Raw genomic sequence first — 25,844 nt, forward strand, 5'->3', positions numbered from 1 at the left:
TTGTTTATTAATATTTTCATCTACTCAGGCCTCATCAGCAGCATACTTTGTCTGCAAAAAACCGATCCACATAATTAATCTTTTTAACGCTGTTAAATTATTTTGTTAAAAGAGTGATTTTATATGGTCTAAAATTACTTATTATGTAGCATGAATTTATTTGAATACCGTTTCATGATGAGCTGCACAAACAGTTTCTCAAAAAATTTGTTACACAAAAATTGTAGATAAAAACTTACACTAATTATAAGAAAAGGCTATTGGCACATTTGAAACCGGAGTAAAAAAACACTTAAGGCGATAACAAATATGAATGATACACAGCACAAAGTATTTCGTATTAAAGCTGAATAAAAGACTATTCTTCGCAGCAATTTATAAAATATACTTCGTCCTCGTCACTCAACCAGTTTTGACGTACAAATTGCTTGCATATTTCACAACAAATTCTATCGCAAATGATTCAAGTAAGATTAATAGTCAAAAATCACATTCGTCTAACCTACAGTGAATTAGACTCTTTTCTCGAGAATAAATAAAAGTACTTTTTAATTAATTATTACAAGATGCCAAGAGCAATTAATGCAAATGCATCCTCGCAGAGATTAGCTAATATCAATGATATATTTTGTATGAATCAGAGTTAACTATAAATATACATATGTTATACATATTCAACAAGGCGTTCACGAAAATATTATTGTTGAAGAAAATTATAAGGCCAATTAAGTGGATGAGGGATTTCACTGTATTTAAATGAATACTAAATGTGCCAATTTATTAAAAAAATTATTAAAAAAATCGGCCCTGTCCTCTGGCTATGAAAATCAGAGTATATTTATTGATAGCTGAAATTTGTTTGCTACTTTGTCCTGTGCGTTCGATATTTCTTCGAATCAAATTTAAAATTCTTGTTCCGATGGAAAAAAACATTCTACGTCTTCAGCGATCTTGGAGATCTTTCGGAGAGTTCAACAAGCGCACGGATCGCAATCGAACCTATGCTGAGGCGTCGTAAAAATTTCGAATTGTCCGATCAGGATGTCCGGCCAGCAAACGAGTGTGGAGGCTGCTGGTTAATTACTCGCGCCGTAAAACAGGTAAGCACAATGGTCTGGTAGGGAACAAGTGTTTTTACGGTGGGTATAGCACGGTGCTCGCAGCCGCAGCAGTAAGGGATATGCTGAAGGAGTAATGCTCAAGTTCACTGCCATGAATAACGGAGCCGCGGCCAAGAGCGGCAAGACTCCGCCTCCCTGTGGCAGGGCCTGAGTTGGGGGAATCGAAACGAGGAAGTGTAATCACGGCAGCCTGGCTGGTTACTTGGTTAGTTCGCCTCTTGGCTGTGCAGCAGAAGGACGTACCTGTGTTTCAACGTCGCTCTTCACGTGTACTCTGCCGCCGAACAAGGAAATTTTGTGTCGCCGCAGTTTTGTTGCATCTGGTGCTCCAGTTCTGTGCCCGTTGTGACATTACAAGACAATCCACCCTGAGATTTCCCGCCGTCTGCCACCGAGTTTTTTCTTCGGCCGCACAACTGTGCCGGTGGATGACCCACTCTATCTTCAGTGAGTAGGCCTTTCTTTTTTTCATATTTTTTTTTTAAATTTTTATTTATGATTCTCATCAAAAAGTGTTTGTTTTGACGTCGGAGGATTTCACAACATCTCTGTGTTTATGATTTTCTTTGACACTTAAGTGCGTGTACTCGCAGCTGCAACAAAAATCACTCAGGATTATGCGAACATGCTCGTCGCTCATCTCTCGATGCAATTAGCAGAGAGCACCTTATGATAAACGGCGGTGGTGGTTGAAAAAATAATGCTTCTCCGTGCCCTTCATCACTCAACATCGTGCGTTAAATTTAAAATCGCTGTTCTTAATTTATCACCAGCCAATATCAGACGCCTCCTTTGCGCTCTCTTGCGCATATTCCCGCCGGAGGTGATTGTTATTATTGGCGAGGGCAGCTATAAAAGTGTAAAAGCTGCGAGAGAGCAGGCGTGCCTGCACTTGGGAGTGCATTATTATTTATCATCATCCGTCGCGAATTTATCACTCCCTCGACGAGAAACGAGCCCCATTGTTTTTCCACTCGGCGCGAGCAAGAGGCAGGTGGATTCGAGCCCGTTTTTTTTCCTTCTCAAAAAATCAAACGGCAAGGTGTTCCGATTTATTTATTCTTCTACATCCCTGCATTCACCTGTACTGCAGCTGCACTTGTGCGGCTGCCAAAAATTCGAGTCGGGTTAACGCTCTCATCTCGTCTGCTGGCCTTTGTTTCAAAATCTCTGACCTTTGCTGTGTAATTGCCACCTGTCCGGGTGCTCGAACCAAAACTTGCCCATGCTCGATATGGTAAGACTGCGGCGCTCGCTTTCGGTGGACTCAAAAGCTAACGGCGCTTTTCAGATTCGCGCAAGCAGCAATTGTTGCTTTTCGTTGTAAATGGGCGAGCGTTATGTGTGGTATATAAAACGGCCGATGAACCGAAAGTGAATATTTTTGGCACCTTTTTGTTTCTTGCCAGCGAGCGGTCCGCGCAGAACATGTTTCGCAAGGTGCGAAGAGCCAACGACCTCTCGCACTCACTCACTCACTCACTCAATCTATCTCGCGTAATCGCCCTCTATCGCTTTTCAGCGATTTTCTCTTTCTATTGAAATCTTATCAATAGCCAACGGATTATTCTATCTCTCACCATGTTCAAGGACACTCATTGTTTCTTAAAGTGTCAAAAGAGCATTGCGGACACAATCTTCTAGGAAAATAGGGAAAATAGCTATTATGCACGCTGCATAATAAGGCTACTGCGTAAAGCGTTACCAAGGCGTGAGCGAATCCATTCTGAAGGGTTGAAGACACAAAGAACGGCAACAGGGTTGTTGAAAAACGGTCAAGGCACCATTTTCGTAGCCTTCTATTTTCTCCATTGTTATGTCTGAATAGTTCTTTGTCGTTTTTCCTTATTCAGCTCTTTTAAATTAAATTGGCCTGGTGTATTGAGGGTGTCAAAATTTATAAGCATACCGATGAGGGTTGAATGAATGAAAATTGTGAAATTTTTGTATTAACAGTGGTTTCAAAAGGGTTTAAGAAAGAAGTTTTATTTTAGAATTATGTAGTGCATTCCTTGCATGCTTTTGCATCCGGGCGTTTTGTTAAGTTCCAGTCATTTGTAGTTGCCAAAGCAGTTCGAAGATTTTTCATGGCTCCCCAAAGAATTAGCCTTTATTTGCTTCTTGGGGGGTAGAAAAGGAATGCTTTAGCTTTCTCAGAGCAATGCTGTTTTCTCCCTGAAAACCAGCTTTGAGTGAAAATGTAGACTAATCGATGGGTTAACCAACCCTGAGGAATTCTTTCTTTTCAATTGACATTTGACAGTGTGAAGACACTTAAAAAGTGTCATGGATCGGGTTTATTTTTCACGGTATCGATGCACAAAGAACCACATTCCAGGAAGTCAGCTTTTATTTTTCGTCTTTGCTCACTTTCCCTGCTCAATCCTAGTGTTTTGAATAAATTTGATATTGAAAATAGTATTTCCAAGCAAAGCGGAAATGAACAGCGGAAATGAACTAATGCAGCTTCTCCACTTTGAATGACAATAATCAAGTTTTTGTGGGCATTACTTTCGACTTTGCGGACAGCGTGGTGTGAGCGGCGTCCGATTCAATGACACCGAAATTTGCATGTTGGGCGGAGGAAGCGCAATTAAGTCACACGCTCGTTTCAAAAAGTGCGATGACTCCACCTGCCGATTGGCACGTCACTCGTGCGCGCGATTCTGGCGAAAAGTTCACTTTCGCTGGGCGGAAAAAGGCGGCGGACCGGTGGCAATGACCATGGTGGAGCTGCTCATCATCGCTCGCTCACTCGCTCGCATCCACCGCGCGCACATATTTTTAATCAGCCAGCCGGCAGAGTCAATGGCCAGTGAGAGTGAACGTGCGGCTCACTCATTGTTGCGCGGCGGCCGCGGTGCCATCGACCTGCCGAGTGAGTCGAACACCGTTACCGGTCTTTTTGTTTCTCGCCGGGCCACACGCGGTTCGCCACTTTTTACCCGCCGGCCGAATAATTTTCCGCACGATTCGTGATCGAATCGTTTTTCTCGTCTGCGCGGATAAAAATCCACTGCTTTTCCACTGGACCGGACAGACGCGAATAAATTTCGTCGTTGCCGCTGGCACTTTTCGCCAAAGTTTAATAACTTAGTGCCTCCACAGCATTCCGCCCGGCGCGCATCGTGTGCAGCTGTTTTTCTTCGTTGCTCTTGGAAACTTTTCAACTTTGAAAAGTTCTCGGCGCGAGGAAAGGGTCCTCTCTGTTCTGTGTTATGTGCGGCTGCAGCCGACGACGACGACGGAGAGAAATTTTAATCATGAGGATTGTTCTGGAAGATGAAAGAGTATCCAGCAGAAGTCTGTTAGATAGGTCAAAGAGGAGCATTTTCTCTTGAAAAGCAGTGACGCAGTTGGGATTCGTATGGTAATGTAGGGCCATGACCAGAAAATTCGTCAGCGCACGAGAGAAAGCCGTCCATGGCAGTGATCATGAAACGTGGACGTCTACGCATGACGAAGGCTCACACACTTAACTCATTGCCGTGTGACGTCACGCTTCAACTCAATGATTTAACACTTTTCACAGCTGCGATTTAAGACTTTGATTTAATGTTTTTCTTGCTCTTGACCTCGTAGACTATGCTCAGTGAAATCTCAATTTTTAATCTAATTTAAATTAATTGGGAAATATAATAATATAAATTTTTTATTTATCAGTTTTTTTAGAGCATCCATTTCATCGGAATTTTAAACTTTTAAGCCTCAAGATGTATTTTCTTTATTTTTAACCACATTTTTCTTTGCTTGAATGCTTTAAAAACATTTTTTTAGAACTAAAAAAACTACCAACCGGCCATAAAGGACAAAATTAAATTCACAAATTATTTACAAAATAACATAAAATTGGGTCAAAATGCACTAGCAATGACCCAGTGCAATCGGCACGTATGTGAGTGCGAACGCCGTTCAGATCAGTCAATGATCTCGTCTCGGCGTCATTAATTCTCTCATCCATTACTCTAACTTGCGGCATCTTTGAAAACTCGCTGCGGCACTGCGCGCAGTTACTTCCCTCATTTCGAATGCGCCGCTTTTCGCAATTTGCTCGGCAGCAGGGCAGTGTCACGCTGCGAGCAAGCGAATTCAAAGGAGTGAGTTATGGCAAGGGCACTCTGCCAGATGAGAATTCCGCGCGCCGCGGCAAGGCCATTTGCTCGGCCGACGAATATTTGGGCCGCCGCGCTGCAAAATCAAACGTGAGCGTCGCCCTTTGGGATTTCGAGTCTCACCCCTAAATGACTTTGTTGCGTGTTTTGTGCCTTTAGTCACTTTTCCCCTCGTATTTAAAGGACAGAGTTCACAAAAAATACTGCTTCCCGCTGACCTGTGCATTCTACGGTAGACAGGATGCGTTTCCAGATAGATTTCCCAGGATAAGAGGGTTCATCGGCCTACGACCGAACTCCAAAAAACCCGTGCACGGCCCACAAAAAGTGCAGGTTCAATTTTTTACCCTCTGCCGACGTGGGAACTAAAAAATAATAACGAAAAGGTGGTGCTCGCATTTCAATATGCCCTCCTCCACCTATAATACCTTTTTTATCGAGTCTCAAGAGCGCATATATACCTGCTGACTGATATTCGAGCAGAGCCTCATACGACGGCAGCGCGCACTCACACTTCTTGTAACGGTATCGCGATGATGCATTAAATCAGGGCCTGCCTTGTGAGGTAACTCACTCAGTCAGCGAGCAGGCAGGGAATGGTTCCCCCCACCCCCATGCATGCATGATAATAACGGGACCCGGCTCACACGCCGCTTGTACATAACAAAAAACGAGAATCACGGCATAAAAAATATGGCAGCCAGGAGAAAGACTCCCCACAGGAAAAGGAAAATTAGTCGTGAAGAACGATTCCGTTGCTCACTTTGTTTGGACTTTGGAGGAGGAGCACTTTCAATTTTCGGTCTGACTGGGGAAAGGACCGAGAAAACCTCTAATCACAAAAAATCAACGTTTTTTCCTGTTCACACAATGAGTTTGGAAAGCCCGCGAACCGCGACCTTGGCTCAAGAGTCATAAATTGACTCTCGTGTCGTTTTTATTGACTGCCAAGCTCGGTGTAATAAGGGTGCTTTGTTGAAAAAAATACCCGTTCTTTATCTGCCCACGGGCGACGCATAAATTTTCATTCGCAGCGCGTGCTTGTATATACGTGTATGCATAATTAAAGCAAATCCCGTTGTAATTAAAACAAATTGCGAAATGAATTCACGGGGAATTGTTTTCGCTCCCGGCAGATTTACGCGCGAGTGAGCAGGCGGCGTGAAATGAAATTGCCGCAGTGTGTTGGCGAAAAATAAATTCATTCGCATCCCGCCGCCCTGAAATATCATCGGCTATTTCCGACTCGCCGCGACGAAGACTTCAAGGTAATTTGGGGTTAACTCGGTGCGCTTTTCTAGAACTACTTTTGCCCCCTCTTTTTAAAAGTGAGTGCCAAGAGAAAAAAGAGTTGGTTGTTTATTCTTGACCGGCCGCAAGACGCGAGGCATTAACCCTCACGGGATCCCGAAATAATTGACCTTTGCTTGCGAGCTACACCCCGTCAGCGGCGCCCATTATTTTCACTGCCACTCCAAGCGGCGGGCGTAAACGAGACGCAAAACAACACAAGCACCCACCCGGCTGCGCCAGCGAGCCCTCGTCTATGCCAGGTGCACGCTCAATTATGTCATCGCAAATTATCTGCCTCTGCCGCCGCAGCCGCGCGCGTTTTCTTTTTTCGCACAATTGAAACTTCAAGTGAGTGTGCCGGTGTCGACGCGTTGCTGCCTCTTGACACCCTGGCTTGCCGCCGTCGGATTTTGTAATTAAATTGCGGTGCTGCTTTGTTCCTTTTCCGCGGCTTTTTCGCATTTTTGCACGGCTGGAAAACTCAGCCTTTTTAATTAATTAAATGCGCCGGTGCCCGTCTGGGAAATGCGAACGGTGGGTGAACAGGCAGTACCTGCGCCGTTGAGTAATTCAGACAATGTAATTCTCATTCTGTGGCATTGTGCCCGCATGCAAAACACGCGCACATCGACGGCAAACATTTGCATCTGGCGTAATGCGAAAGACAGGAAGAGGACTGCACTTTTACAGACTCTCCGATTTTCGTTTTACCGCATATAAGCCAATTAGCCGCGCCGTTCATGCCCAATTCGGCTTATTGTTGAAAGAGCGCAACACTTTTCGCCTTGCGTCCAGCAGCGGCCTGACGTTCTCTCTCATTTTTCATTCACGCTGAGCGACGGAGCCAACGAAGATAAATTATTTCACACTGCTCGTGTGGAATGCAAATCTGGCCCGAGGGTGTGTATTGAAGCAGGCGACGCAGCGAGTGCGTTTTTTTCTGGAAAGATGACAAGCGCGCGAGCGAGAATGAAAAGCAACTCTTTCATTATTGTGAGAGACTTCTCTCTCCCCTGTAGCCCACTTCCTCCCCGCTGTCAACAGGCGCCACAAGGCGATTCTCCCGACCTATATTGTATATAGAGAAAAAAAACTGAAATCGGGACGCTTGCAGGTGCGGCAGTTTGCCACCAAAGACAATGCAAACAAGTAATGTGGTCAGTAGTGTGAGTGCGCGCAAGCAGGCAAGTCCCGTTACAGCGCTCGCACATGCACGGAAAGAAGGACACATTTTTAATATTCTGCAAAGTTCATTAACCGACATAAGGCAGGCAGCAGCTGCAGCGCTTACGCAGTTTCTGCCTGTCTCGACCATTCTAGTGCGCGCTCGTCGAGAGCACCTGAAAAATATGAAAAAAAATTCGCTTGCGGCTTTAGACGCCTGGAGTGGCCACTCGAAGCGACGCGTATTTAAAGTCGGTGCCGTGCAAACAATCGAGGAGTTGTGCGGTGCGAGGGCGAGGGCGAGTTTGCATTTATATAAGCGCACAGCAGCATTTCCGATCAGATAGGTTTACTCTATGAAAGTTAAACAACCGAGTGCACACAGCGCGAGTAATAACTTCCCGGCAAGAAAGTGCAAGTTGAAACCGAGTGCATTTGCACGTACGACACAATGGGATGCATATGCATGCACCTTTCATCGCCGGCCCGCCCGCCTGTTCGCCCGCTGATTACTCTCGGCATCCCTTCCTCTCCGCGAGACGTGCATCCCATTGATATTCATGTTTTAATCTGTTTGCCTCGGCCGGTGCACGTGCATCATGGCACGCGGCCAATCGACCACCGAAATGCGTGTGTGAAAAGTGTGTGGAAGAAAAGTATGCACCGTGGCCCGGGGGGGTGCCGGAGGGGTTGCAAGTCCCGCCGAAAATGAGGCCAGTGCAGCCTGGAGGTTGTTCACCAGCGGCATGCACTCGGTGATCGATCTGCTGGGCGGGTGGGCGGGCGGACGGACGTCGCGCGGTGGAAGGGTGGGTGAGCCACCCCCTGCCCGGCGCCCGACAATGCGTCTCGAAATGCACACGCGGAAAAAAATGTGTGCACATGCAAAAGTGTCAGCGGGGCATAAAGCGAAACGAAGTGTGTGCCCCAGTTGGAGCGGAGAGGGCCGCCTCGGGGGCGGTGGCTGCGTTGAGGCGGGTCGGAGGTGGCAGGGTATGGGGTTCCGAAAGGGTTGGCTGCTGGTTGCCACCGCTGCTGTCGGGCTCATCGGCCCTTCTCGCCTCGACAAGCCGGCCGGCGCAGACGCATTGATTTTATGGCGGCGGCGGCGGCGACTCGCGAGCTAGGGGTATTCGTGCTGCTGCCGCCGCCGCCGCCGAGGCAGGGGAGGGTTAACGCAGTCTATATTGAGGTAGGTTCGGTGCGCGCGGTCGCACTCTTGTAAATGAGCACAATTCGCACCACAAGCGACCGTTTTTGGCGCCCGAAAAAAGTGAGCCCCCGAATCACGAGCAGCCCCTGCTGGTCGCCGGCCCGAGCCCACAGACACGGACCCTGCCAGGTCGCTCACAGGTGAGTACGGAAGGGTTGAATAGGCTCGTCGGACGCCCGCTCTGATGTGCATCGACGGGGGTCATTGACCGCGCTGTCGGCGGTGGGCGGGTAGGCGGCGAGTGGGTGGCTCGGCAGGTGGAAAGCAGCCCCTCGGTGCATGCACATAGTTGGTGTTTGTTGTGTTTCGCGCCTTTGAAGTCGAAATTGCAACGACGGCCGAGTGCTGCTGCTTTTTTCTCATTCTCTTGCCATAGCATGCCGTTACTATGCATTTCATTAAAACGCGGTGCGCGCCTCGTTTTGCTAATGCAACCCGCCAGCCAGTTGCGTCTTTTCGCATTGTTTTCGTGCGTTCGCCGGGTTCATGGACCTCGCGGTACACTGTTTTTCGTCAAATGCGCGCTTTTTACTTTCCACTCGCCGACCTCGGCATGGCTCTTATCTGAAAAATGTATTTACCTCGCACTTTGCTCTCTCGCGCGCAGCTTGGAAACAAGATTACAAAGCGAAGTTTGCCTTTTGATGCTCGGTGACGCCCGAGCGCCCGAGTTTTTTTCCTCCCTCTCTTTCTCTCTCGCTCTCGTCAGAGAAATAAATTGGACGGAACAGTAAATTTCCCATAAGTCCGATTGCCATTTCGTTGGAAGTGCCGTGCTCGGCGCGCTCTTTTTACAACTCGGCTGGTCGTAAAATCGGAATTAGAGGAGCAGCGCGGCGGCAGAACGACAAACACAGCACACACACATGCACCACAAGGCAGAAGAGATTCCCCTCGAAGCGCGTGCATAAAAAGAACCAGCGAGCGAGCTAGCGAGCGCACCAAGCTGCTTAATAAAATCGACTTTTATTTGACCTAACTCTCGATAATACTTTCAGATGTTACTGACCTAGGTTAATACTCCTTGTCGCTCCGCACCCCGCCCACTCGCGGCCCCCTACCACCCACCCCGCCTTAATTCCGCTGATTGTTCACGCCGCGGGGTGAGCGCGAGTGCATCCCGTCCGTTCGATCCCTCTGTTCGACCCGCGCATCGATTTCTGTGCATTGCTCTTTTCCCGAAATAGCACGCAGGCGGCAGGCCGCACTGCGACACACACACAACTCTCTCGCGGATGCACCACCGCCGCCGCTCCTCCATAGGTTTACACACATTCAGCGGGCGCGCAACCGGGCACGCACGCACGGGGCTTTGAACGCGCAGCAAAAAATGCACCCGTGCTCCGCATTTGGGACCACTCGCGCGCGCTGGCTGTGTGCGATATTACCCCTCCCGTGGGTTCAACGACCGCTCGCGCGGCTCGGCGCATTTCGCGCAGTTTCGCTCGCTCGGCCGCCCGAACGGCGCGGTGAAAGAGCGAGAGCGGCGGGCTTGGTTAATGAGGCCCGAATCGCAGAGAAAGGGTGGCGGGCCGGTTAATTTTGGCGGACCCTTGTGCTTTGTGTCCGCGGACCGGGAATGCGAGCGAGGTCGTCAGCTGCCCCTGCACTCGCAGTTAAAATTCATGCTTCGTTCGACGGCCACCACACTGTGTGTTTGTTAATGCTGCTGCTCAACTCGTGTGTCATGTGAGATGCCACTCGCCCGTCCGTCCGTCATCTAATAATAAATTTAATGCCCTCTCGCGAGATGAGATGGTGTGTGTGTATGTGTGCAAGTGCTGTTTATTATCATTAAAATAGTGACGTCAGCGGGTTATCCTAGGGCATGGCTGGCCCCTTTGTGTCACTCTCGAGGAAATGAGTTGGTCGCTTTAATTTGCCCGAGTATGCAGACGGAGGCATTTCGTCTGATTGGGATAATGCGCTGACAAAAGGAGACAGAAAAACACTTTTCTTCTCCGCCAATGTAGCCGCCGCTACCGCGCGATTATATTCAATGCACAAGGGCGCACAATGCGCGCAGATATACGGCCTCTCGTAATTGAGATTTATCTTTTGAGCCGCGCGCGGCAGCTGCTATATGTCTGGCCCGAAAATTTTCCAGACGCCCGAGTGGAAAACGCCGAGCTTTTTCGCACATAATTCGTACAGCAACGCGGCTCGGCGGCTGCGTGCTAAGTCCCCTCTATCGCGGCGCGCACCAGCAGCACCGGGGTCCCGCCTCAAACTCTCCCCTTCTAGATGTGCACGGGGCTATCCTTGCCCGAATTGGGGTAGGTTATAGGCCGACGGTCGCGGAACGCTTCACTTCGCGCTCCACCGTTCCAGACGCTATCGTCGCCCGCCGGGTCAGAGTTCACGTAAGTTGCAATATGTATACCGTGGTGCTATTCTACGGTTTCTGTTTAGAGGTGGACGACCTTCACGTCTGCCGGTGAATATTCCGTTTTCAATCATCGCCTGGTCGACGTTATTTTCGCGTACCGCCCGCAGTCTCTCTCTCTCTCTCTCTCATTTGCCTACCCCAACGTGTCCATACGTCGCTGGGCTATTTGCGGTGTCGGGCGTGGGTTGTGCCATCCGACGACCAAGGGTAAATAAACAAATTGCCGCTGCCGGTTGACGAGCGCGCGCGCGAACAGAGATAAGTAATCGGCGTGGCGTGACCGCGACCCCCACACTCACTACGTGCACATTACGTAACACAATTAATTCCGAGTGGAGTGAGAAAGAAAAAAAATGATAAAACGGCACGACGGCCACGCGGTAGTCAGATGCCTCCACACGTTTGCTGCGTGTAAAAAGTTAGTGTCGTGCTGACCGCACCCCGCTCACGGAAAGACGGATCTAAACAACGTCTGGCTTGAAGTGCAGCCCGGTCGTCGAGGGAGACAATAGCTCTCGCTCGCTCTCTCGCTGCTCACGGTGGGGTGCGTTGCCACTTGTCTAATTGTCCACCGAAGATGAGAGGGTGGCTGGCTGGCTATGTTGGTGAGCAGGGTACCACCGGGGATCGATGGCAGAGTGTCTCGTGCCCGCCGGCTCACCAAATAGTGTATTGCACCCTGCTTTCGCAGTCAGTCAGGCCGGGGATGCCGCACTCTCTTTCACCGAGCGTAATCCGCGCGCCACATGCATCGACCGCCGCTCGTCTCGTGCCCACCCACCCACAGACCCGTCTGCGAGAGAGTACTCTTCTTTTCCGTGCTCACTCATTCGCTAATCAAACACGCCAGCAGCATGCTTGCTCATTATGCTCGTGTATGCTGCTTGCGGTTTCCCTTTCCTTGGCGGCTTTTAAAACGCCGCCGCTGGTGCTAAAATCGCTTTCGTCCCTTTCTCGCTCGCTTAGCAGCATGCGGCTTGCTGCTGCTGGTCGATATATAGGGTCGCGGGCGGCGTGATTGATTCCTCGAGATTCGCAGCAGCCAGACAGGGATGAGGGAGAAAGAGACGATATATAATTGCCGTCGCGCTGTCTACCGACCTTTGTTTTCAATGGAAATAGCTTTGCTGGTGCTGCGGCGGCGGCGGCGTCGGCGGAGAGGCACCGTCGCCACCCCCGCCAACCGAATTCCAATTTGCATAGACCGCGACGCCATCCGTCAACGCAATAATTAGCAGACTACTTTGGCAACGCGGATATTTAGAAAAAAAATGACCAATATATCGGTAGACGAGCTCTTCTTCATTTAGCAGCTATTCACGCAGTCAATTCAGCAGCTCTGTACATAATGAAAAAAACGTCTGGCTGCCCTCGGGTCTGTTGAATGGGGTGCTCATTACTCCCGCCATTGATCCATTATGTAATAACCGTCCTAGTCGGGGGGCTGACAAGTGTTGGTTTCGTAAGTTGTTTTGACTTGGGCAAGGGCATGGATCACGAGACTTTATGCAACACATCTCGGGTTGCCGCCTAATCGGAAAGCCATTTAACCCTTTAGGAGGGCTACGCTATCAGCAGCCATGCAGCGTGCGTCTCGAGTTGCAGAAGCATCATTCACGCAGCCAGCCAGTCACTCACTCACTCACACACACACGAGAATCAAGTGGCTGCACCGGCGTTACTATAGTTACGGGCGTGGCGGTCGCGTCTGCTTTCACAATCAACCCCGGTGTGCGCGCGGGTGTCTGGGCGCGTTCGCAAACACAAATAATCACCCCCGTCTGCTCAGCGATCCAAATTCGGAGTATCGAAAACAGCGAGCAGCGGCAGTCTGTTGCCAAGGGACCGGCAGACGCCGCTTTTTCCTTTTCGAACACCAATTAAGCGTCCTCTCGCCCAGTGGTTTCTTTGATCGCACTTTGTGGAAGGCCTTAAGCCGCCGTCTCCGCCGCCGCCTCCGCCGCCGCCACACAATAGTGATAACATCCGTCTGTTGACTTTTCACTCTGATTTTCACACACTGCTCTCTCTGATGGGAAATGGTTTGGTCGACACCCGAGCTAGCCAGAAATAATATTACTCCTCCACGCCTGCCAGTGAGCAGTAAGCGAGAGTCGCATAACAATTGCACGCTGAAGCGGCAGCAGATTAATATTTCTCTCTCTCTCTCTCTCTCTCTCTCTCTCTCTCTCTCTCTCTCTCTCTCTCTCTCTCTCTCTCTCTCTCTCTTTCTCTCTCTCACTCGCGACTGTGACCCGAGCATGACTTTGAGCCAAGGCCACTGTACTGTGTGCATACTTAACTCGGAGTAGATCTGCTCGGCAGAGTCTCGCACGCTGATAACGAATTATTTTGATGGAGGTGCACCACCCTCGCTGAGCAAACAAAAACACAGCACAGCGCCGGACTGGAGAATAAATGGCCGGCTCGTGAATAAAAAACGGCTGCTTTCCCGGCCGGCTTGGCTTGAATCTCGGGTGCTGAAAGACGCGAACTTCAAACATTACCGAAGGGAATGTGCTTATGTGCGGATGTGTGCATGTGCAGAGAGGCAATTGCGAATGGGAGGCGGCGGCAATAATAAAGTCTGCGCCTGAAAGCAGAACAAAAAACAAGAGCAGTATTACACGAGAGCGAGGAGCTCATCACCACGGCGCGCGCGGCCCGTAGCAACACCCACTTGAGCTGGCAAAATAATCACCGCCTAATGATAATAAGACCCTGTAGACGATTCCGCCGTGGATGCACAAACATGCAAACCGCCGACGGGTTTTTGCGACGGCAATTCGCACAATCGTCGACGGGGAGTGAAAAGCACGCACTCGCAATTGCCGTTGGTGAATGCATTTTAATTATGGAGTGTGTCTGCACGTGTGTGAGAACGCTGAAAAACATGCTAAATTGCCTTTTTTGTTTCGTTTCAGATTTGACGTTGTCGCTGAAGACGATGGTCGTCAACAACTGAGCAGCATTGGCCTCTGAATTCAGAAATGAGACAGGTGAGTTAGCAACCCATACCGCAGACCTCATCCTTCAAATCCGTTGCTTAAATCCATAACTCTGCTTTTTGCGCTCGTCGACGATATAATTCAGTTTTAGTGCCTTCTTGGCAGGCGTTCAAGCCCGTATGGACGACGAATCGCGGGCAGAATTGGTTCGTCTTTTTGCCGTGCGCCTTTTATTATCTCGCAAAGTCATCTTCGGTTCATGGACCGTATTGATCCGTGCGAGTTTTGCTGAATTGGCCGCCGCTGACCCGACAGGCAACGGACCTCTAACGTCTTCCTCCCGGCAGGAAGAGCCGCCGAGGAGATCTTTGATCCCGTGTCAGGAGCATAGGATTCGCACCGAAAGTCGGATTCGCTTTCGCTATTCCGCGGAGGCCGCGAGACGCGTGCATTGTTTCGGTGCTCATGACGGTACGACTGTCCCGCCAAAAGTCTTGTCGAGTGGAGAACGCGGCGCGGCGTCCGCAGAGGGGTGGCGTGCTCGCCGTGCATACTCGGCATACGCGCTCGGGAGGCAGGCAGGCTGGCAGCGTGCAGTGCTTCTTTTTTGATCGATTTTGGCGAGCGGCAAGCGAGAAGCTTTGGGCAGCCGGCACTTTGCGGCGCTACCGCCCAATGTTGTGTCTGCTGTTGACCTTCCCCACTATAGCCATGACCTTGCGTACTCGCGCGCGCCGAAAAGCACCCCCCGACGGCCCCTACTCGACGGCTGGCTGCCTCGACAAAAAAGCGCCCGCCGTCTGCTCACGTGATTCCTTTTTGCGGCGATTTTTGCGCTGCATAGATCTGTCTAGACTGCTGTTCCAGCCGCCCGTCCGCCCTCCCACTCGCCCCCTTCGCCCACCCGCGCTGAATTTGGCGAGAATTCGCAACGCCGGCCGATAAATCTGACTGCGATTGTTTCTCGCGGCACGTCCACTCTGTCACTTTTTGGCCGCGGCCGAGACGAAGCAAAAATCAGCAATGCAGTCCGTGGCGGCTTTTTTGCCCGCCCGCCAGCCAGCCAGTCCGTCCCCCACGCAATATTTATTCCCCGTAATTAAGGTCACTTTGCATGCCAATTTTGCGTGCCGGCGATCGCAGACAAAGGGTGCGAGACGAATGCAAATTAAAAAGCGCGCAGCGCTCGATTGTTTTTCGAATCATAAAGGGCGCTGCACACGAGCCGGGCTCGATGAATTTCTATTGCAATTAGCCGGGTAATTGACGTGCTTCACTGCCGTGTTTGGTACCTAATGTAAGGCTGTCGGTATGGAATTTTTCAAAAGCGCACTGCCATGATTACGCGTTTTGCATCGCTTTTTAATTGGCTTCGGCACAAAACAGGGGAAAACGGTGCTCGCTTTTTGCCCGCAGACGCTATTAAAAAGACAAACTAAAGAAAGTCTGCCTGCCCGCCCGCCCGCATGGGAATTAATGACACACCATTAGTGTGCCAAGAATATTGGTTGCGCCTGAAATATATACTTCTTCGCATGCTCTGCAGACTGAAAAACTGCGCACTCGGGCCGGCTGATAAAAGCAGGAAAAAGCGGCGTCGGCGGCGGCGACGGCAGACGCCTGCCCGTTTTCTATGCCAGCCGCCGGCCTGAGCGGCAGCCTGCACACACACACACACACGCTCACACGCGGGGGGAGCATAGAGCGAACTTATCGATTGCGAAATGCAACCTACACCAACCCTCACGGCAGTGAGCCTGCAGCAGGACAATCATGCGCCTACCCCGCGGAAATTTCGCGACCGCTGTGTGCAGCGGTTGCGCGCCCACGCGGCATGCACTCGGGCCCAGGCCGTGCACTCTAAACGATCGCGGCAGCCCGAAGTGAGTAAATTATCGACCGAGCGCAGTCTGCACCCGTGGCCAGACGACACAGCACTGCATTCGGATAAAAGTGCATCCATCGCAGTTCGCTCTCTGTGACTAACCCACTACGCCTTTTGTTGCCGCGCTGCCATGCTGCCGAGCGAAAGTTAGCGTCCGCTCTTCGATCGTGGGTGAAGTCAATCACATTGTTATTTCCGCCCTCCCTCGCGCCCTCCCGACTCTCGGTCACTGCACAGATGCTAATCACTGATGCTCCGATTGAATGAGCTGATCTGCAAATCACTTTCGTTTGACGCGCGGGCAATTTTTTCCATTCTGCCACCCGCCTGGAGGCAGACTTCCGCTTTCGCTATGAACAACGGTACTGATGGAATTCGCGGAAATGCAGTTTCCGCGACGAACTGCGCGCTTCTGCACTTGACCTTTGCGCCGCTCCGAGTCTAGAGGTCGTGCCAGTTGCATAACTCTCCCATTCTGCAGGCGCTGTGTTCCCCACCACTCAGCAACCAACCATTGTTAATTAACCAAATGTTTGTTTTTTTGCCCGCAGGGAAACATGGATGAAATCCCGTGGGACCTTGCTACAATGCGCGAGGAGGAGTTCGAGCACCGCACCGTCTACATGGTGATGGACAGGGTGCCGGAGCCGGGATGCCCCAACCGTGCGCAAGAAACTCTGCCCCGAAACCTTGTGCTCAAGATGTCTGAAACACTTTTGGACGTGAGTGAATTTTTTCCCAATTTCCTAACTTTCTGCTACATTTCAACCGTCAATAATAAATGCAACGCAAGGTCAAATGACGAATAACGCATGCGTTGAGATTGCATAAGTGAGCTATTTTGATAGTCCTGCTGGCTATTCCAATTCTCGCTTGCGAGGCTTCTTTGATGTCACAAAAGAAAGTTACATTATCGGAGCCAGTTATTCGCCAGTGGCTGGCAATAATGTACAGTTGCTGGCAGCGATGCCGCGAGCCGACGTGTCCGGGTCACCCATTCTGATAGTTTGGTGCTCGCCGATTGTTGCAGGTGCATGGTGTATGGAGCACAGGCGTGATTCCCCGTGGAACCCGTTTCGGGCCACTGGTGGGCGACATTTATGCCAAAGACGAGGTTCCCCAGACCAAGAACAAAAAATACTTCTGGAGGGTGAGTACAGAAATATTAAATTTATTAAACTAAGACTTTTATGAAAAGTTGGCTTCCTAAAATTGGAGCATTATTTTTTCGAGCACATGTAAAATGATTTTTTGGGGGAATTTGTCATCAGATCTACAATGACAACGAATCGTACTACTATCTGGATGGCTGTGACGTTTCTAAAGCCAACTGGATGAGGTACGTCAACCCCGCGGACTCGGCCGAGTCGCAGAACCTAATAGCCTGTCAGTACAAGGTGAGTAACTCTCGGCGTCATCGCATCCGCGGCGTGCAGATATTAATTGTCCGTCTCGTGACTGCTTGCAGACTAACATTTACTTTTACACGACGAAAACCATCCAGCCCGATCAAGAGCTGCTGGTGTGGTATTGTCGCGAGTTCGCCGAAAGACTGAACTACCCGCTGACGGGAGGACAAATGTTGCAGCGCATTCGTAAGTACTCAAGCGCGCGAATGAACGAATGTAGGTCTAAAGGTTTCAACGGTGCGTTCCTCTGCCAGCCTAGATACGCTCAGTTGGCCGAGGTGAACGACCGCCAGACTCGCTGCTTGATGTGCGAGTGTGTGTGCTTTGTTATTCCAAAGACTAGTTGGATGATGCGCCAAGATAAGAGTCGCGTTGCATGGCTCTCTTTGATGTTCCAAAGCAGTGGAGAGGTCCGGGAGTAGTTATTATGCTCTGATATATCACACCGTTATGTTGACCTTACCGCGTGAGCTTGACTCGTCGCACGCGGTGCGCAGGCAGGCGACACTTCAGGGATTTTGGAATAAATTCGGAGAAAGCCAATCACCGCTGATAACGGGAAGTGTGTGTGTGTGTGTGTGTTCAATACCGCTGAGAATTAATGATTCCATTGTTCACGTGGCATTTACACGCGTCACCGAATATTGATTTTGACAGATGCTTTGTAATCAGGTTTATTTCGGGGTAACTGACAGGAAAGGACCGTCATTACGTGTCACAAGTGTGGCTGCGCGGAATGGAATCTTTTAATAGATTGATCTGATTATTCGAGTTAGGCAGCCGGCGACGCATCTGTGAGTGACGTTTTGCATACCGCTTTTTTCGCAGGCTGAAAGCTCATTTCATTAAATTTATTAAAAATTGGAAAACTTGCCGAAAATATAATTAATATTTTTGCTATAATCTAGCACAATACAATTATATTATTATAACTGAAATATAACTAAGACGAGTGCACAAAAGTATTCCATTGCTTCAAAATTTTGCAGGATATTTTTTTTTTGTCAAGGATGACATTATTTTCAAGTTGCAAAAACTAGAGAGCCCTCTTGCGCGAATAACCTGAAGCAGTATGCGAGAACTCGTTCAAGTTCAACGACCTACTACCGCAGACGCGTATCTGGGTCAGGATTACTCTCGAGAAAATTATTTAACTTCAAAGTGAGGCAGCTCTTAGAAAGTGTTACTTAACAGACTTCAAAGGCCATCGCACCTTCATTGAAGTATGCGTAGCCTTTCTGGATTTTTTCACCAGGCCCTCAAACAAAAAGCCCACTTTAGCAATAATGATATTCGCACGCACACAACCTTGAGCAGAAACCTTTGGAGAAAATTTGAATTAAGAACTGAGGATTTTTTAACAAACTATATCAGACAACATGAATATTCAAAATTCTTTCATTGTAATACATGGTCTTGTTTATAATTTGTATAGATTTCACTTGACAACATTTTGACCGCGATTATTTTTTTAAATTTTAGGTCAGCAAGTGCAAAATGCAAACATGGATAAGGAGGAGTCAAACGCTCTATCGGACATTAAGGACGAGAATGAGGACGCGCAGATGGTTGACATCGAAAGCGACCACACAGACAAGCCATCGGCCTCGCCACAGGTTCACTCGCCGCAGGTTCACTCGCCGCAGGTTCACTCGCCGCTGATGGCCTCGCCCTCTAGCAAGGAACATTACGAGCAGAGGTCAAGCCAGCTCACCCCGACTGATGGCTCTGTCCGCTCAGACGAAGGATACAACAGCCATGGGTACCAGGACGATGCATTCACTCCTCCGGAAGACAGCAGCGACTGCGACTCTGAAAATAACTACGTGCTGGATTGCAGGTGGGTTTCGTGGAAATAAATTAGAAACCTTTTTTATTTATTAAAATTCAATCTGCTAAGACTAATGATCTGATGTGCAATTGCAGCAAGAAGTCCAGCGACAAGTCAAGCACGAGCGTCAGCGTGGTCAGCTCAGCATCCACTGGCAAAAGCTACATGTGCAGCGAGCTGGAAGACTGCAAAAACTCTTACCGCAAAGTCAAAATCAAGATGTCCAAGCTGACTTACAAAACCAAGTGCGAGATAGCCCCCAAGGCTAGCAGCGCCGTGGGCATCCCGATTATGGACAGCGACAAGGAGGCCAGTCCGGAACCAGTGCGGTGCCCCAAAAGCCCGGTCCTGGTGGCCACGAGCACGACCCCGGAGGCGAGCAAGGCGCCCAGCCCAGTGGGCTTCAAGCCGTACAAGTCCTACTACGAGAGCCACCCGGCCAGCAAGAACCAACCTGGCTCCATCCTCGAGAATATCCTCATGAGGCGGGCGGACATCAACAGCGGCGTGCGCCGGTCGGTCGACTCTGCAGTCTCGACCAGCGAGGTGTCCCCGTCCAGCCCCACCGAGATGGCGTATTCGTACAAAAAGTCGCACCGCTACCACGCTCTGCCCCCCAGCCCGGACTCAAGCTCTCACCAACAGCCGACGGTGGTGCATGTGTCACCACCTCCTCCGCCGTCCCACCAGGCGAGCCGCGCACAGTCGTCCCCGGTGCTGCCGCCGCCGACCCACCTCCCGCTCGAGGTTTACAGCCCCACCTATTACAACATGTACCCCCATCCTCACGCGCACCCGGGCTTCCACCCTCACCACCCGCACCATCAGGGCTCGCTGATCCACTCGTCGACGCCTAACTCGCCACCCTACATGATGCAGCACTCGCCGCACATCAAGTCCTTCTCGCCACCGCCCGGCAACCTCATGTCGCAGCTGCACCTCAAGAGCCCACCCCCTGGCTCGGTGCCGCATAGATCACCATCACACTCGTCGCTGTCGCCCTGCGGAAGTCCAATGAGCCCCAACACGGCGGCCGCCAGGGGCTACAGGTCGCTGCCGTACCCTCTGCAGAAGAAGGACGGCAAGATGCACTACGAGTGCAACGTTTGCCTCAAGACCTTCGGCCAGTTGTCCAACCTCAAGGTGCATCTGAGGACGCACTCGGGCGAGAGGCCCTTCAAGTGCGACATCTGCACCAAAAGCTTCACCCAACTGGCCCACCTGCAGAAGCACCACCTCGTACACACAGGTAAGGCTGTTATTTTTATTACTAATATTTTCTTTAGCTTCATTGTTTGAAAAAAAAATGCTAATTATGTTATTATCTCATCAGGGGAGAAGCCTCATGAGTGTAACATTTGCAACAAGAGGTTCAGCAGCACCTCAAATCTCAAGACTCACCTTAGGCTACACTCAGGTCAAAAGCCCTACAACTGCGATTTTTGTACTGCCAAGTTCACCCAGTTCGTCCACCTGAAGCTGCACAAACGGCTTCACACAAATGAACGCCCATTCACATGCAAACGCTGCAACAAGAAGTACATCAGTGCAAGTGGACTCAGGTATTACAAAATTTCCAACCGCAACACTTATATGCTCTCTCTCTCATCACTTATTCAATCAATAAATTTTGAACCCAAAAGAGTACAAAAAATTAATTAATTTTTTTCATTATATTTTAGAACACACTGGAAGACAACCGCTTGCAAACCAAACAACATTGACGAGGAAATTTCCTTGGCTGGTGCCTCGCCAACCGGTCACCGCTTCTATGAATATGCTTCCTCTGACGTAAGCATAGGTAAGTGCGAATTCGATTTAATAATTAACCCAACTCCAAACCCATGTGCCGTGAGCATTTTACTAAACCTTGCTTTCTGTCTACAGGCAGCTTAGAAAAGGAGGCCCATGACATGGACTCAAGAGACTCTTTCGAGGGCCGAGTGGAGGGTGGCATGAACATTCACCCACACCCTCACCCTCAACTCCTGCAGCCTCCGCAGAGGCCGAGTGTAATCGAGTCGTCGCAGCATCACGTCATCGAATGCACGTAAACGTGTTAGATTTAGTCAGACCGCTTCCCACTGACTGCCTCCGGGCCACCCCCTGGCCATCCTTCTGGACGTGAGCCCACCGCCCCCCATAAAAGTCTCACCTCTCTGCTTTTCATTGTTTCGGTTTCTGTGCAAGCGCTTTAAATGTAAACATACTACAAACACGAAAATTAGAGCGATCCGGTGAATGTATAAATCTCAATCTCTCTGCGTATTTTGAATTGTGTACAAATTTCATGTTCAATTGGATGACTGTTACAAAAATTTTGCATGCAAAATTACTCGAGAAAATCCGTCTCAGGCAATTAATAATCCTCATTTTGGTGGTAACATGTTGAAGCATAATATCTCTATTTAATTATACGACTCACACACTCACACGACACACACACTCTCACTCACATGTATTGTTATCTTGAATGTGATATCTGCTCCTAGGCGAACTGCTACTGATGTAATATTTTCTCTGTTAGTTAACTGATAGTCCGCTAACCAATTCTTTTTATGTGTGAGTGACTGATCTGCATAGGAGAGGTCAAAGTGGGCACCGCCGCTGCAATTTGTGATATGAATTAAACTCGGGACTGCTGTCCGTTCTCCTGGAAAAAAATTCCTTGCAGTGCATTGTGGTGGTGCGCGCGGAGGCTGTCTCCTAAGCAGGCAAAACATGCAATACAAAACTGTCTTAACTGTAGGTAAATCCAGACGTATAAACACACTGAGACAGACAAGTACGGTAGCTCAAGTCGCTAATGTTCAAATGCTGCAATTATTACTAATATACACATAATGTAACCTTGGAAAACATGTAGTGCGCGATTACATGAAAAAGTTGACTACACTCTCACACACTCACACACACACAATGGATGTGCTCAGCCTGTTGAGTAGGCAGCCCGCTACAATTATATCTATTTTTATGCCAGGCATTGGTCTAGACATTCAAAAAATAACGTGACCTTTCGGTCGGTGTGTGTTTCCATACTGCTGTTGGAGAGCATTTCTTGCCTGGATCCGGTTCCTCACCTATCCAACTGCAAAACTTAAACTCTGCATCATCCCACTGTCTTGTTCACGATGAGAGAGATGCCAATGATCTCAAAATTGCGACTCACACACCCCCAACTCAAACTGACACGACTAACTAGACAGTTTTGCAAGACAAGTAGAAACATACAAGACAGTCCCAACCGCGCTCGAGGATGAGTTTCTAAAAATGTTAGACTCGCTGCTTTTATATACATATATTGTATGAACATTATACTGTAATTGTACTGTACTCACACAAAGCATATAGACACACTTACTCACACACTCACGTGGAATGCGACATGTTCACACGACGAAAAATACACACGCATCTTGATAAAAGTATATTATACAATTTTTTATGAGCTAGACGTCCTCTGCTAGAATTTGTATCAAACATGAGAGGTGTTTGTTAAAAAGAATTGCTTACATTTCACACGGTAACAACACGTTTTTGGAGTAGCCACTTGAAATTTCTCATAGTCCCAACATAGACGAGCAAATTGACCAGGTAGTTATCGCGAAGAGAGGAGATTTAATAACCCGAGATATTGTAACCAGAGAAAAATATGATTGAGGAACTCTTTCGGACATATTTGTGCCTTGGATATTTATAGAAAAATTGCGTTTTGCATTAACTGAGCTGAGAAAAACAGTCACACACATTTTTGAGCAGAGAAATTAAAACTGAAAAGCTATTTGCAAAATCTTTAACTGAGAAATAAAAAGTAGGCAGACGTGAAAAGGCAGTTTTATCGTTCTCTACTGTACAATAGTGCTCTAGTGTTAAGCCGCGGTATTGTATATAAACGAATCGAGATGAGTAATTTATTTTCTTAGTTTCTAGTTGTTGACACGAGATAATTTATTGTAAAATGTAGTATTTATATAAATTATTCGGTTGTAACGCAGATGGTTAATTTATTTGTCACCGCAATTACCGACTTTCGCTCGCAAATCGACCCCCAACGCGGGGCACGCATTAACGTCACCGATTTTTGTACTATATTTTTCAACTCCCATTGATATTGTCATAATATAGGCGGGCGGACGCGCGCGGCGATTTATATTTTGGCAAGCCTCGCGCCGCCTGCCCCCGCCGGATTTGCGTGCGAGACTCGGGCAAATTGAAGCAAACAAACGGGAATCCTTCATTCCAGGCAGTGCATGATGACGATTCTTATGATACTTTCGCCGCCAACACACACTCATTTCAAGTCAAATCGGGCCCCCGACATGATATAGATCAGTGTTGATAAACGTAAATGTATGCGCCAAACACTATCCAATAGCAGAGGCATCATAATAATACATACACTGTGTAGACGAAAAATGCAACCCACACAACTTAGGTCGGTTCAGTTTATTGGAAAACCCGCTACTAGGTGTCAGATTCATCAATTTAGTACAGCTAAACAAACACACACCCACACAAGCAGTTAATTACGTAGCCACGATCGATAAGCATTAATTACAGCAGTCGTACAAACTTGCATACCTAAAATAATCATAATCTCACGAACACACACAGAAGCAGACAAAACGTTTTCCGCGAGTCGGTTGATTGTGAAGCCGCGTACGCACGGCGGAACACCTGATTTGCGCGGAAACGCAACTATCCGACCCGTCGGTTCCGCGAGCATATAGGCAATATTAATACAACAAACAAACTAGATGGCTTTTTGTGGATAACAAGCGCTCCGCCGTTTTTGTATTTTCAACACACACACACATTCACTCACTACTGTAACTGAGCGACGATATTTTTCAATTCCTAATTCAGCCGAGGATTTGTATTTATTTTGAGATACATGTACGTTGTTTATGATCATATATACACGAGATGTAGGCAGCTACAATGGACTACGCAGTTTTTTCAGTCAGAGTTCGTTTTCTATGGGCTCCTTTTGGAACGATATATATATTGTATACACACAAACTCTCACTCACATGCAGATTGCAGATTGTACTAGTTGAAACAATATTAACTATCTCGACAGACGAGGAATGGAGGAGAATCGCGACAGGCTCCCACACACGATGATAATTTATTATTACGCTATAGGTAGACACGTCGCGTTATACCGCGTTTGATTTTGGTGCAAATCACGCTGACTCTTTTTCGTCTTCGTTGGCATTCTCGAATTACTATTTGTTGTACGTATGTATACTGTTCTCGTGTTGATTTGTCACTGAAACGCGCTTGTGGGACTGCTCTCTGTGTGCGCGCCAGACTCGATCGCGCGCACCCGCGAAACCGAAACCCGCCGCGGCGGTTTCGTGAACATATAAATAGTGATGAAGCTGAGCTGTCAGTGTACATTTTCTGTATTTATGCGAAGCCGATTATGTGTTGATTATTTATTGGTAACTAGATGCTACGTTGATGTTATGTTGCGTGTGCATTCGGAAGAAATGTATTTCATCTCACTGTCAACCGATTAGTGTACACTCAATCTCTCATACACATATACACTGATTGTGCTGGATACGGAGAGAACATACTCGAATTGTGTTTTTATTTGTAAATCTCATTATAATTTGAATTTCATTTCACCATGACTGAAGCCATACCGGAAAAATTGAAAATAAATAAAAAGCATGTAAAAATACTCCATTTGTCTTTATCTTAAAATATCGCAGCTACCCTATTTACAAGGCAAAATTTTTAGCAGAAAAACGATTTTTGATTCAAAGCTTTGAAATTAAAGCATCCAAATTATTTTCAATACTTCTAAGCGGATTATTATGATCACATTGACTGACAATGAGAATGAATAATCAGAAAACAAAATTTTAGTCTATTTTAAAAGAAGCAAAAGTTAGTCAGCTCTAAATTGTTTGTTAGATTGAAACATTTGGTATAATTTGACACGAATGTAAAAGTAGTTTGGCCTAATGGTTCTTCCATTCAAAAACACGCACGTTCCGTTATTTCGAATAAAATAAGGACTGAAAATACTGATACGCTAACAATAAGCATAGATGATGCAAATTTTTACTTTTAAAAATAATTGAGTATATCTGCAACATTTAAAATCATTAGCAATAAACAGTTTTCCCGAATCACAGTAGTTATGCTTTAAAATACCAGTGCTTATACTTTTGCTTCTGAATTTTGTTTTTGAGGCTCTGAAAACCTTTACTTTCAATAACAAATATCGCACAGTTTATTTGTTTAATTTGTTAGAAAATAAACAAAATGATTGCCTTTTACATTACCTTTTCAGGGATTTTAATTGAAAATGTAAAACAATACTGCTTAAAATCTGGAGAATAAACTGGCAGTGAGCGAGTTACTAAAACTCATGGCCAGGATAATGTAGAAACCTCCAACCAATTTTACCTCATCTTGAAAGAGTTTCCTGATCTGTACCGCGATTCTACGGTGCGTCG

General features: G+C 48.0%; 1 protein-coding gene across 4 annotated transcripts; it reads left to right on the forward strand.

The window, feature by feature from the left end:
- Nucleotides 1-1,330: 1,330 nt before the first annotated feature.
- On the forward strand, nucleotides 1,331-25,060 carry Blimp-1. Of its 4 annotated transcripts, none has more exons than XM_065476617.1 (12): nucleotides 1,331-1,568; nucleotides 14,217-14,291; nucleotides 16,677-16,847; nucleotides 17,156-17,275; nucleotides 17,397-17,522; nucleotides 17,594-17,720; nucleotides 19,017-19,150; nucleotides 19,181-19,374; nucleotides 19,461-20,614; nucleotides 20,699-20,927; nucleotides 21,048-21,166; nucleotides 21,253-25,060. In XM_065476617.1, exons 2-12 carry the CDS (start codon nucleotides 14,283-14,285, stop codon nucleotides 21,417-21,419), a joined length of 2,550 nt encoding a protein of 849 aa, XP_065332689.1. In that variant the 5' UTR covers nucleotides 1,331-1,568; nucleotides 14,217-14,282; the 3' UTR covers nucleotides 21,420-25,060. The 4 variants fall into 4 exon arrangements, with proteins under 4 accessions (XP_065332689.1, XP_065332690.1, XP_065332691.1 ...); XM_065476618.1 differs by lacking the exon at nucleotides 1,331-1,568 and adding an exon at nucleotides 8,829-9,043; XM_065476619.1 differs by lacking the exon at nucleotides 1,331-1,568 and adding an exon at nucleotides 11,074-11,266.
- Nucleotides 25,061-25,844: the final 784 nt, after the last annotated feature.

This window comes from Cloeon dipterum, chromosome 1, assembly GCF_949628265.1.
Source record: "Cloeon dipterum chromosome 1, ieCloDipt1.1, whole genome shotgun sequence".
NCBI classification, from domain to species: domain Eukaryota; kingdom Metazoa; phylum Arthropoda; class Insecta; order Ephemeroptera; family Baetidae; genus Cloeon; species Cloeon dipterum.

Excerpts from the sequence above, each read along its gene's own strand:
- Blimp-1 (XM_065476620.1), top strand. Across the intron at positions 16,848-17,155 it reads TGTCTGAAACACTTTTGGAC|GTGCATGGTGTATGGAGCAC; the intron begins GTGAGTGAATTT and ends CGATTGTTGCAG. Across the intron at positions 17,721-19,016 it reads ACAAATGTTGCAGCGCATTC|GTCAGCAAGTGCAAAATGCA; the intron begins GTAAGTACTCAA and ends TTTAAATTTTAG.